We start from the raw sequence: 13872 nt of genomic DNA, 5'->3' as shown, positions 1-13872 counted from the left end.
AGTCTGAGGATTGGTAGGAACGATGTACACTGTGAAAGAGGTTAAAGTCTGAGGACTGGTAGGAACGATGTACATTGTGAAAGAGGTTAAAGTCTGAGGATTGGTAGGAACGATGTACACTGTGAAAGAGGTTAAAGTCTGAGGACTGGTAGGGACGATGTACATTGTGAAAGAGGTTAAAGTCTGAGGACTGGTAGGAACGATGTACATTGTGAAAGAGGTTAAAGCCTGAGGTCTGGTAGGGATGATGTACATTGTGAAAGAGGTTAAAGATAGGAATATGGGTAAGATTTTAAGAATTAGAATAAGGTGGTTTTTGTGGTCTTGCTTTCTAACCATTGTTACTAGAAGTAAGCACTTCCGAGACTTAATCTGTTGGGTATTACATAGTCCATCACAGTTATTAATACTGACCAGAATTACGCACTTGTGAAGATTAATCGGTTAGGTATAATAAAGTCCATCACGATTATTAATACTGATAACAGCCGTAAAGGAACTATTTATTTACCGACATTAAACAGTTATTATTAATAGAATCTAGACCAACAGGTATTGCTGAATCCATGGTTCCAATCATAAACTGACCGTTCTACACTCTACTGGGACGTGACGTACATAAACGTATCTAAAACGTAACAATAAACGAAATAAATAATACGTAGGAAAAGTGAAATATCAAATTAATTTTGTAAATGTATTGAAAACTGCTGAGTGGTAAACATATGCCACACGATGAACCCACAACCAGTTCAGCTGGAAAGTCTATAGAATGTTGGTGTTTCCTCCTTTTCTTTTGTTTTGTTCACAATGGGCTATCTTCGTTCTTTATTCCATGAGAGAAAAGAAACCCCGGATTTTGACGTTATAAATTATAAAACTTAAGCGCTGGCCCCCTGCCTGACTCGATCCTATAGATAGAAGCATCTTTACACTAAGTTGTGAAGTGTAGCAACCCGGCAAAACTTTGAATATGTGAACATAAGAGTGAGAAGTGTAGCAACCCGGCCAAACTTTGAATATGTGAACATAAGAGTGAGAAGTGTAGCAACCCGGCCAAACTTTGAATATGTGAACATAAGAGTGAGAAGTGTAGCAACCCGGCCAAACTTTGAATATGTGAACATAAGAGTGAGAAGTGTAGCAACCCGGCCAAACTTTGAATGTGTGAACATAAGAGTGAGAAGTGTAGCAACCCGGCCAAACTTTGAATGTGTGAACATAAGAGTGAGAAGTGTAGCAACCCGGCCAAACTTTGAATATGTGAACATAAGAGTGAGAAGTGTAGCAACCCGACTAACTTTGAATATGTGAACATAAGAGTGACTTACATCAAAAAGTAAAATAGCTGGGCGATCGATCGTGTAGCTGATAATCGAAAATAGTATCAATTGATCGGTTCAGAAGCCTACAGATGGGGTGGGGAAGATATTTTTAATATCGATCTATTAGTTTTTAGTTGATTACCTAATCGGTTTTTATTACATTACGCTTTTGAATTTTCTCTTCTCACGTGCTTAATGTATTTTATTTTACAATTCATTGAGTGCATTCGATTTGGTTTTGTTATCTGGATTTTATTAAACTGGATTTCGATACCTGCAGTATGCAGGTTGCAAATGGCCCAGTGTAGTTTTATACTTAACAGCAAACAATCTTTTATGTATTAATTCTTCAGAACTAAGTTTCATTTTCCATTTTTAAATTGTATTTTTATATTGCACTAGACTTGCCTGACCCGTCTAAACATTACGGGCTGGAGTTTTGTAAAAAGCCCATCAGAGGTCATATAACTTCAAAATTACAGTTTTAAATGCCGAAAGAAGTTAAAAGGCTTAAAACCAACAGGATTAAAGTTTATGAAAAAAAATTCTGTTTAGACCCAAAAATTAATTTCGAGTACGATCATAAGTTAAGAATAACAGAAAATCGGATAAAAACATTCAAATACTGACCACTAACCCAGTGGCACAGCACCAAGTCTGAGGACTTACAAAGCTAGAATCCGGGTTTCGATACCTCTTGTGGTCAGAACGCAGATAGCCCATTATGTAGTCTAGTGCTTAATTACAAAAGAACGGTCTAACTTAACATGTTTTTATACATCGCAAAGAACTTAGAAATGTCTACGTCAACCTAATTATATGTATTAACATACATAAAATGATCTCATAATGTGGAATTCAAGCTAGCCCTCGTGAACGTTCGAAATATTACATTCGTACATAAAACAACAATACCAGATCATAGTTTTGTTGGTTAGAGGGTCGCACAGAGCGTTACCATAAGACAATTGACTTTATATATATATATATATATTAGACTGACACTTCGTACTTAACGCCTCATTTGTCAGTGTTGTGTAGAACAATACTTCTCTTCGATTCGAATCTCAACGAAGATCGTTGTTGTCCATTACTCTGATGATGGTGAAATGTGCAGCTATCCAAAACCTCGTTAGTTTAAAAAAAACATTAAGTACCCACACAGTGCCATAATAAAAAATTGTGATAAGACTAAAACTAATGTTTCCACATATTGTAGTTATTCCGTTCTAGGGAGCCCCGGCATGGCCAGGTAGTTGGGGCAGTCGACTCGTAAACTGAGGGTCATGGCTACGAATTACCGTCACACACAACATGCTCAGCTTTTCAGCCGTGGGGTCGTTATAATGTTACGGTCAATTCCCCTATTCGTTGGTAAAAGAGTAACAAAGCTAAGGACGGCTGGCGCAGATAGCCTGCGTGTAGCTTTGCGCGAATTTCAAACCAAAATCCAACTTAATTTGATGTGAAAATAAACGGTTGGTGAATATATTTCATTCTCCAAAGAAACACACAAAATGTGTGTTTTAAAATCTTGTTTAAACAAATACTAACGTGTTTAATTTCTGCCTGAGTATCTTATGTTCTTTTTTCTCTTTCATCTACAGGATAAGAAATGTACCCAAACTGTATCTTTAAGCAATTGTTTACTCTTTCGAAGGTGTGCGACGAAACCATTTTCAAGCTAAAGTACGAGGGCCCGACATGACCAAGCGTGCTGAGGCGTGCGACTCGTAATCTGAGGGTCGCGGGTTCGCATCCCCGTCGCGCCAAACATGCTCGCCGTTTCAGCTGTGGGGGCGTTATAATGTAACGGTCAATCCCACTATTCGTTGGTAAAAGAGTAGCCCAAGAGTTGGCGGTGGGTGGTGATGACTAGCTGCCTTCCCTCTATTCTTACACTGCTAAATTAGGGGCGGCTAGCACAGATAGCCCTCGAGTAGCTTTGTGCGAAATTAAAAAACAAACAAGCAAACTAAAGTAAGAATATTCAAAATTATCACGAGAAACGTATTAATTAGTTGTTTTTTTATATAAACAAAAATCTCTTCACGATCAGCTTGAAACTGCGGTTAGGTGAAATGTTATTTTTCCTGTGGGGTTTGATATGACTTTACAACACTAAAAGAACATTCCATAATTACCCAGTGTCCATCCTACCTGTGAGTGTGAGAAAAGGTGAACGGCTTAGCCAGTAACCTAGTCCTGGAGAACTGTTAACTGTTGGACTTCCGTAATAGCTGGTGGAAGAAGACATTGTTGGAGAATCTTGCCTGTCTACTGGGAGTCCGAGACAGTTGGAGATGTAGCTGACGTGAAGTTGTGCTGGGGTTGATATCCCATGATGGTAGAGAGTAGACAGGGTGACAGGGGTTGGTCTTAAGCATCTTGGAAAGACTGGATGGGGTCTGGAATGAACAGATGGTGAAGGTGGTTCAGGCGAGGACAGAAGCTCCGAATCGTCTTCTCTAAAGCCAATGGCTTCTGTGGATTTCAAGGTCTCTTGTTGGCTCTTCCCAGATCCCAAGATTGTATCTATGGAAAAGTTTGTGACGCCCAGGTTGGTACTTGGTGACGAAGTCGATAGGGCGACGTTGGCCTTTTCCTCATTGGATGCCATGAGTTGTAGTCTAAAAGGAACGATAAAAACTGAACTTTTACGCCCTTAATAATGACTAACAAATGCATAAAAATTGGTCCTGTTTAGCCTTATGACAAAACTGCTTTACTTTAGTCCTAACAACGGGTGTCTTTTTATAAGTAAACTTGAACAACAACAGGTGTCTAAAGTAAACTTGAACTATCTGATACCTTGGTTAGCTTTATGACAAAACTACTTTACTTTAGTCCTAACAATAGGTGCCTTCTTTAAGTAAACCTTGAGCAATATAATACCAGTAAATCCCTAATCCATTTCAGTTTTAAATGCCATACATGAAAATAACGAATAACCTGAAATTGACATGATTGACAAGAGAGAAAAAAAACCGTAAAATAATTTGACTTACAAAAAAGAAACAAATAAACCTTCAAGTATGAGAAAACCTGAAAATTTAAATAAGCAACATTCTCTAAAACTGATCTAAGATGTTTAACTGATATCTGCCAATAGAAATTTCATAGATGTTTAGTACGTGGCAAGTTGCAAGTGGGCGTAGATAGTGGGGACTACATTAGTAGTCGGAGTTAAACAATGATTAGTTGTAACAAGAGCCAATGAGTGAAAACAATGATTATTTAACAGCATGTCAGCCACACTATATCTGCCTCTCGGTCAATACCAGGTCTCATCAAGCCAATCGGAATACGACAAAGTTACATCATGAAAATTCGACAAACAATTTTCGTCGTATGTATGCGTATCTTATACATTTAATTATATATTATACATTTATATATATTACACATATAATATATTTATATATTTAAATACATACACTTGTAAGTGCTCGTCTTTTTTTATTGTTTACGAAGTTTCTAGATTGAAAGTGGTAAAATCAATGGTCCAAACCAACGAATCTTCCATACTTGTATATGTTGTTTGATGACCATACGAAACCCGAGAGTTTTCTTATAAAGCTTATGATTTGGAAAATTTTCACAGACTATACGGATTGAAATGTCCTTGTTTAGAGCTCGTTTTCACTCATAACATACTTTCTTCATGCGTATAGAACATGAAACCTGAATTGTGACTTCCCTAAGTTAAGCTTGCTCAAGCACCCTCGCCAAGACGGTAAACATGCACGTGTAACCGTAAACGCCTCTGTCACAAATCTGTATGTATTTAAAAAACCAAAAAATCGGTAAAAATCGCTGTTTTATTCAAATAAAGGTAAAATTTAGTGAGAAGCACGTGGATAAAATTGCACTAATGAACCTAATGAGTAAATTAGTCGTATTAGAAAAAAAATACAAGAAATAAAAAATAGGCTTAACGACCCGACCAATACACATTTACCAAGCTTTCCTGATAATTTTATCACAGATAGATAGCTAAATTTTAAAAAAACAAAATGGTATCGTACCTTCCCCAAACGATTTTTTTCCACGTGCTAGAACTAATTTAAATTTAAACAAAATAAAGTTTAGGCAAAGGGCACACTTTCTGTGAAATTTTAAATTATTAAAAACGAGGATCTGTGAATAATCTCTGTCGATTCACAAATACATTTAAAAAAAAATATAAACACAATATTCTTTTTTTGTTCCATGCTCTTAAGACTTTTGTGTTAAAAAAGTTAAATATGCCATTTATGACGACTTTTTTTTACATATTTATGGCCCCGGCGCGGCCTGGTGGTTAAAGCACTCGACAGGTAATCTGAGGATCGCGGGTTTAAATCCCCGTCGCACAAAACATGCTCGCCCTTTCAAGCGTGGGGGCGTTATAATGTGACGATAAATCTCACTATTCGTTGGTAAAAGAGTAGCCCAAGAGTTGGCGGTGGGTGGTGATGACTAGCTACCTTCCCTCTAGTCTTACACTGGAAAGCTACACGACGGCTAGCGCAGATAGCCCTCGTGTAGCTTTGCGCAAAATTCAAACCAAACCATATATTTATGGTAACCGTTACACTTGTATACACATTTTGTAAATATCTGTGGACAAAAGATGTGTGTTTATAATATATGGACAAACACGTGTATAATTGTGTCGTTACGTATTTTAAATACTTTTCGAGTTTGAACTTACAATAACAACAATGCGTTTATTACATTTTTATGGTAAGTTTTAACTTCTTTTTTTTTTTCTGAAGAGGTTAATTAATGATTTAAAAGTAAACTTACCTAAAGACGAAGACGAAGAGACAGTAATTATTGGTTAAAGAAAGCCACGACACACTAATAAGGCTGACACAAGCTGTGCCATTGTAACAGGTGGGCCAGCAGGGAATGAACACTCAACTATTAAATCTGCTTGTTTGAACTCAAACTGAACACCCACGTTTCCCGCTACTCTTTGCGTGTTGCTCGTCCAATCCCTGCGGTGATATAGCCAGAGCCTGATTCCATAAAGTGTCCAATATTTCCTCTTTAGCGGTCGCCTTTGAATCGATTGGCACTCATTGCGTTAGCTGGAGAACCGACCCCCATTAAAGTACTTTACAGGTCTAATTGCAGGTGCACCTTGTCGATTTTTACTTAGCCACGCCTCCTCCGGCAATAACGCACAATTGTCAACACCCTGAGATAGTAAGCACGAGTGGTTGTTACCAATCCTTCAACGATAGGGCACGAATCACGCGGCTCGTGCTCTTCGTCTCGAGATGACAGCGTACACCGCCCCGTCTATTTTCCTTCTGCCAGACTATTAAAAGGAAACCAGTGAATTCTCTGTTACATTTGGTGTGCAATTTGCTGTCTATTGGAATTCAATTGGTTTAAACAGGTGGAAGTGGTAAATTCTGGAATATTCTACGACGTACTTGTGTTGAAAACGTATGAATAAAACTGTGTATCGAAAAGTTAAAAAAATGATAGAAGATAAAAATACGCAAAACTGAGCTGTATTATCAGTTTATACGTATTTTAATAAAATCATTTCTTACTAAGTATTCACAAATAATACACAACATAAACATCGAAAAGATTTGTTTGTTTTATTTTGAATTTCGCGCAAAGCTACACGAGAGCTATCTGCGCTAGCCGTCCCTAATTTAGCAGTGTAAGACTAGAGGGAAGGCAGCTAGTCATCACCACCCACCTCCAATTATGGGGCTACCCTTTTACCAACAAATAATGGGATTGACCGTCACATTATAACGTACACATGGCTGAAAGTGCGAGCATGTTCGATGTGACGGAGGTTCGAGCCCGTGACCCTCGGATTACGAGTCGAGTGCTTTAATCACCTGGCCATGCCGGGGCGCATCGAAAAGTCAGATCAAACTTAGTGCAAGTACAGAAAGCATTAAACCACTGAAAATCAGTCACTACTATTTCAGTTGTATACACTTTGTTAATGTATATATTTATATAGACACAAATTCTATATAGACACGAATTCACGTGTTTCTTCCGAAAACTCATGTTATATACGTGGTATAACTACATGATATAAGATTAATTACTTTCAGTCTTTGTCACATACAGGTTTTATTGTGTGTTCCATAGAGACCTCTACTTTGAAAGACTTATAGTACATCTTACTTAAAAATAAATTTATGTCTAAATGTTTGTTTTGTTATGCACAAAGCTACACACTTATTGCACTGTACCATTGGAGGGGGACGTGTCTGAGTGAGGACGTTTGGAAAAACTAAACTTCTAACATTTGATCTAAACTTCGAGCGTAAGTGAAAACAGAATAAAATTACAAGTCGCACAACAAAAAAACATTGTCACAAGTTGTGTTTAAAGAGCGTTCATCGACTTTGGTCAGCTCCACCTAGGGCCTGCTTCAGTTATCAGTGTATTAAATTAAGGGGCCAACCTAAAATCATAACTTTGATAAATTTTAATCAAGCAATTATCTCATGGAAAACACAAAGTTGAAAAAATATAAACGAAACACATTAGAATGTTAGTTCGTGGAACCTTGGATACAAAGCAATGAAAATCAATGCTATTTGACTTTAGATGTAGGTGAAATATTGTCTGAAAATTAGTCGGAGGAGACAACGAGATAACTCCTCTCCCCCTTAATACCGAAGCTAGCTCCACCTAGCGATAAAAGTACGTTCCTTAACATGTTTAATTAATCTTTATTCATTAGCCTCGCTTGTGAGGAGTAATTCGAAATAATAGGTTTGTTTTCAAACAAAGCTACACTGGACTATCCACGGACAACCTAACGCCCGATTTTAGCGTTGTAAGTTCGTAAACTTACCTCCACCCAATCGGAGTTTAGAAAATGCAAGGGTAAATATAAATATTTAAAGTATGCGTTGTTTTCATCTACCCCAATTCCACATTTTGCTTTTTTTTTTAGCATTTTTAGAAATAATGTGTTGGTGTGTGTTTTCTTATAGCAACGCCACATCGAGTTATCTGCTGAGCCAACCGCGGGAAATCGAACCGCTGATTTTAGCGTTGTAAATCCGAAGACTTACTACTGTACTAGCGGGGGGCTGTGAGAAAAGAGAGCTATAGAGATAAGAAAAGAGAAATGACACGTAAAGCATGTCCCCTAAAGTTAGCGTTTTGACCCCTCGGTCTTTTTAGTGGACAACGACAAGCATCAGTTTAAGGAACATAAAAATATATTAAAAGTTCGCACGGAATAATTTACCTATTAGAAACTTTATAGTCTGGAAAATATTTTTTTCCTTTTAGAATTAAGTTACAAAGCCATCGAGCACATCAATATGTTAGATACCAAAATCTTATAGTTAAAATAATTAGTTTTCTCTTTATTTGAGCCTGGCATGGCCTAGCGCGTAAGGCGTGCGACTCGTAATCCGCGGGTTTGCGCCCGCGTCGCGCCAAACATGCTCGCCCTCCCAGCCGTGGGGGCGTTATAATGTGACGGTCAATCCCACTATTCGTTGGTAAAAGAGTAGCCCAAGAGTTGGCGGTGGGTGGTGATGACTAGCTGCCTTACCTCTAGTCTTACACTGCTAAATTAGTGACGGCTAGCACAGATAGCCCTCGAGTAGCTTTGTGCGAAATTAAAAAACAAAACAATTTCTCTTTATTTAAACGGGGGCAAATATAAAACAGTACACGACAGACTGACGGAAAGCTTCGCAGTGGCGGCGCCAGGATATTTTCGTTTTGTGGCTTAGGGGGGGCTGAGGTAAACTGTGGAGAGGCTTCCCGAAATCAATATGAAGTATAGATGGTAAATTATAATAATATAAATACCAAGGTACATTTCAGAAAGGTGTGATATTTTGAACTGCATTTTGAATGCAGTTTTCATTGGAAACTCATACTCTGATTAATAATTATTACAAATTAGAAATAATCTGTTTATGAAAATATGTGTATATGTGAAAAGGGAAGTGTTTTCCATATTTTATGAATATACCTAGGTAACAATATTGGGGGCTGAGGGGGGGGCTCAAGTCTTGGGCTACTTTTTTACCAACGAATAGTGGGATTGACCGTCACATTATAACGCCCCCACGGCTGGGAGGGCGAGCATGTTTGGCGCGACTCGGGCGCGAACCCGCGACCCTCAGGATTACGAAGCGCACGCCTTAACGCGCTAGGCCATGCCAGGCCCCGTTTTGAAATGATCCATTGCAGATTTAAGTAAAGTGGACGGTAGAGAAGTGTGCTGAGTTATACATTATTAGAGAGCAGAGATCGCAAAATAAATTCTGGCTTTTTGATCACTTCGGTAAATTTGATCACGTGGCTTTAAATTTCTCACAAATAAAAACAATTAATAATTACCAACAACAAATAGCAGGACAGTACAAATCGGTGTTTCCAATCAGTGATTATTACGTGCACCGTAATGAGATTAAAAACGCTCGGTTTAAATTATTATAAAAACACAGTCTAATAACTATGTAACAAGTAATAACATCTCATTTAACAAAAAATATATTCAAATAATAGAACCATAATTAGATCACAACGAACACAATTTGCTATTTTAAATAAAAAAAAATCTAGGTTTTATTATCATTTTGCCATGTTCTTCTTTCGATTAGGCCACTTTCGTGATTTCAAGTTATTCGCAAAACAAAAATAAAACCTAGTATTTAACACCTCATCGTAGCAGTTTTCAAATCGAGATATCCGTACACTTTGAACTGAACGTAAATGAATGGAAGTGTTACACATAACAAGCAGTCACACACACGTTTTGAAATGACGTTCCTAAATGAACAGCAGCGCAGCATTTCTACCTTTAAAAAAAAACAAACTCATTTTTGGCTTGCCCCCTATGTGATTAGTCAACGGTTTTTACTGTGTTGAACATCCATTTAGACAGGTGTGTGCTGTGGCTAAATTAAAGATGTCATTAGCCATTGATTCTTAGCTGAATCTACAGAATTCTAATTTTCTTTCTTCAAGTTAATTACCTTGTTTTGTTGATGGGCTATCGAGCGATGCAAGACACACGAAGGAATTGGAATTAAACTACGTGATTGCATTAAGTACCCTAATTTTAAGGTAGAAAGTAATGAACATTAATAAAAGCTTTTCAAATCATCCGCCAGTCTTTAGAAATGGAGCATGAGTAATCTGACAGACACTAAGAAAAACATAACATTATTAGACCGAGTTTCATTTACAGGCATTTATCAAATAAAGATAATGCTTCTCAGGCATGAACCATCCAATCGCTCGCCGTGTTAGATCCGTGTGAGTAGACAGGCCTACAGTGAGCTGAACATAAAACTGTAAAGAAAAAAATATCGCGAAGTTTACCAACAAAATATTTTTTTAAAGTGTACTTGCATACCTATTAGTAACGAACTGTGTAAGAAATAAATTTGTTTGATTGTTTTGAATTTCGCACACAGCTACACGAGGGCTATCTGCGCTAGCCGTCCCAAATTTAACAGTGTAACACTAGAGGGAAGGTAACTAGTCGTCACCATCTACCGGCAACAATTGGGCTACTCTTTTACCAACGAATAGTGGGATTGACCGTCACATTATATCGCCCCACGGCTGGGAGGGCGAACATGTTTGGTGCGACAGGAATTCGAACTCGCGATCCTAGGATTACAAGTCGAACGCCTTAACCACCTGGCCAGGCCAAGAAATAAATAAATGAATAAAACCAAGTCTTTCAAAACCATGTCATTTTAAGAAAAAACACCAGACCCGCCATAGCCAGGTGGTTAGGGCACTCGAGTCGAGATGCTCGACCTTTCAGTCGTGGGGACGTTATAATGTGACGGTCAATCTCGTTGGGAAAAGAGTAGCCCAAGAGTTGGCGGTGGATGGTGATGACTAACTGCCTTCCGTCTCAGTCTTTCACTGTTAAATTAGAGACGACTAGTGTAAATAGCCCTTGTGTAGCTTTGCGCGAAATTCAAGAACAACGTCAAGTACAACGTAAAATAAAACAAATTCCTTTTATATGGAATAAAATTGCAAATCTTCCCCTTATGTCTCGCGATTTTCCTAACGAATACCATTAAAGCAGATATCCTGAGATGGCTTTGTTAAATGAAAACTCACTTGCTTCCTTACAGGCCAGTCAGCGGCACAGCGGTATGTTTACGAACTTTAAACGCTAAAAACCTGGGTTTGATACCCGTGGTGAGCACAGATAGTCGTTTATATTGTTTTGTGCTCAGTTACAAACAATAAAATCAAAGATTAATTAAATATTTTTTGAAATATGCAATTATCTTTGTTTCCATCATTTCTTTAATCATGAAGCTTCACAATTCCAAGTGTTAATTATGGCAAGATAAAACTGCCAATTAATAAAGTGAATATTTAATGATACGTTAAACTCACTTTGAAGTGGTAGTTAAGACTAAATTTAGAGTAATGATGCGAACGTTAAATTTTGTTTAAAGTAAACAAAAGTTCTGAAATAGAGAGCCTATCTTTATTGGTACTTGTTAATGAATAAAAGACGATCCCCTCTTTTACAAAAGAATTATTTATTCTCGCTTTATTAATAAAGTTTAAGTTTATTAAAAAATAACAATATTCTTCAAAATAATAACCACTGTGCTTAAATAAACTTTCGGCCCGGTATGGCCAAGTGTGTTAAGGCGTTGGACTCGTAATCCGAGGGTCGCGGGTTGGAATCCCAGTTGTAACAAACATGCTAGCCCTTTTAGCCGAGGGGGGCGTTATAATGTGACAGTCAATCCCACTATTCGTTGGTAAAATAATAGCCCAAGACTTGGGCTCGTGAAGCTTTGCGCGAAATTCAAGACAAAACAAACCGTAACTAGGATTAGGACTTAACAACTGAGGAAGATTTGGATGTTAAATTAATGAAGGGTTATTTTTCAAGCATAATAATTTAACTTTAATTTTATGCTTTTAAACATTTATAAGATTTGAACTGCATCACAAATTAATCATTGATTACATTTCTATACTCTAAAATTTAAACATTAATTTCGTAAGGAACAACGTATCATACACATATCTTCATAAAGATAGACGATCAAATGTGGTCCGGCATGGCCAGATGGGTTAAGGCATTTGACTCCTAATTCGAGGGTCGCGGGTTCGAATCCTCGTTGCATCAAACATGCTTAACCTTTCAGCCGTGGGGGCGTTATAACGTGACGATCAATCTCGTTGATAAAAGAGTAGCCCCATAGTTGGCGGTGGGTGGTGATGACTAGCTGCCTTCCCTCTAGTCTTACACTGCTAAATTAGGGACGGCTAGCGCAGATAGCCCTCGTGTAGCTTTGCGCGAAATTCAAACAATAAACTTTTTTTACTAATTTTATTTAATATTTCAATTAATAAAACACTTGTGTTAATAAAAATAATAAACGAAACCAAAATTAACATGCTCTCCGTCAAACGTTTCGGTCATTGCGTATTTTGGTACCAAATATACTTCTTTAAGTGAAAAAGTCATTTTTTTGTTATGGTGGTATTGATAATTTGTTACCACTTTGAAAAGTTGTTATTACTATTATGTCATTCATCAGTTGTTCATGCGTATGAAAATATGTATATTAAGAAAGTAATAACTGTATCTGCTGTTTCAAATGAATTAGATAACCCACAGTAAACTAAACTGTGTTTAACTGTTCATAGGATCGCGAACTGATAACTGAGGACACGGACTTTTGGTGACGAGGATATTCAACAAAACTATTAGTTTTCATTCAAAGCTCGTTTCATGCTCTCGCATTCAATAGCTCCTTGTAAGTATCTTTCTTTCATTTAAAAATATTAAGAACAGGTGAAGAACATGTTGATTTTTGCCTTTATCTTTTGCGAAAATTATTTTAACGTGAAGGATGAAAGCGCAACTCTGCTGAGTTTGGGGGGAGCCACTGTTTAAAGTTTGGGAAACACAGACCTCTAGCGCTCGAATTTTCTTCTTGTTTGTTTGTTTGTTTTGAATTTCGCACAAAGCTACTCGGGAGCTATCTGCGCTAGCCGTCCCTAATTTAGCAGTGTAAGACTAGAGGGAAGGCAGCTAGTCATCACCACCCACCGCTAATTTTTGGGTTACTCTTTTATCAACGAATAGTGGGATTAACCGTAAGGTTATAACGCCCCCACAGCTGAATGGACGAGCATGTTTGGTGCGACCGGGATTCGAACCCGCCAATTACGAGTCGAACGCCTTAACACATTTGGCCATGCCAGGCCTAAAATTTTCTTCTCATTAGGAATATAGTAACAAGAGGACAAAGTTTATAATAAACATAAAAATTAATATTAAGCAAAGCTCATCTGATTTTTAAATAATTCGATTACATCTTATCGTTCCAATCGATTTCATTGTAACAGTCTATCACGGTGCAACTACTCTCAAAAGATTAGCACAACTTCGTGTTCCCCTAAACCACACGTCATGACAAAGATGCACGAGAACATCCACGAGCTAATCAACAGATATGAAGTCTGTTTAGTTGAGATAAAAATGCTGCAATGCTCTTGTGCTAAACACTTACCTTAATTATCAGAAGGAAAACAG

At 37.6% G+C, this 13872-nt stretch overlaps 1 protein-coding gene across 1 annotated transcript in view; it reads right to left on the bottom strand.

The window, feature by feature from the left end:
• The window catches only part of LOC143231455 (homeobox protein HMX2-like), a 31246-nt gene extending 24839 nt beyond the window's left edge, over positions 1-6407 (bottom strand). The window contains exons 1-2 of the mRNA XM_076465991.1: positions 6117-6407; positions 3486-3955 (exon numbers count right to left, since the gene is read on the bottom strand). Coding sequence (XP_076322106.1) covers positions 3486-3945 — 460 coding nt within the window. The 5' untranslated portion in view covers positions 3946-3955; positions 6117-6407. The remainder of the gene's footprint in view (positions 1-3485; positions 3956-6116) is intronic.
• Positions 6408-13872: the final 7465 nt, after the last annotated feature.

Source organism: Tachypleus tridentatus, chromosome 11 (genome assembly GCF_004210375.1).
Source record: "Tachypleus tridentatus isolate NWPU-2018 chromosome 11, ASM421037v1, whole genome shotgun sequence".
NCBI lineage: Eukaryota > Metazoa > Arthropoda > Merostomata > Xiphosura > Limulidae > Tachypleus > Tachypleus tridentatus.
The sequence above is the reverse complement of the archived record's forward strand: the minus strand, read 5'-3'. Positions and strand labels throughout refer to the sequence as shown.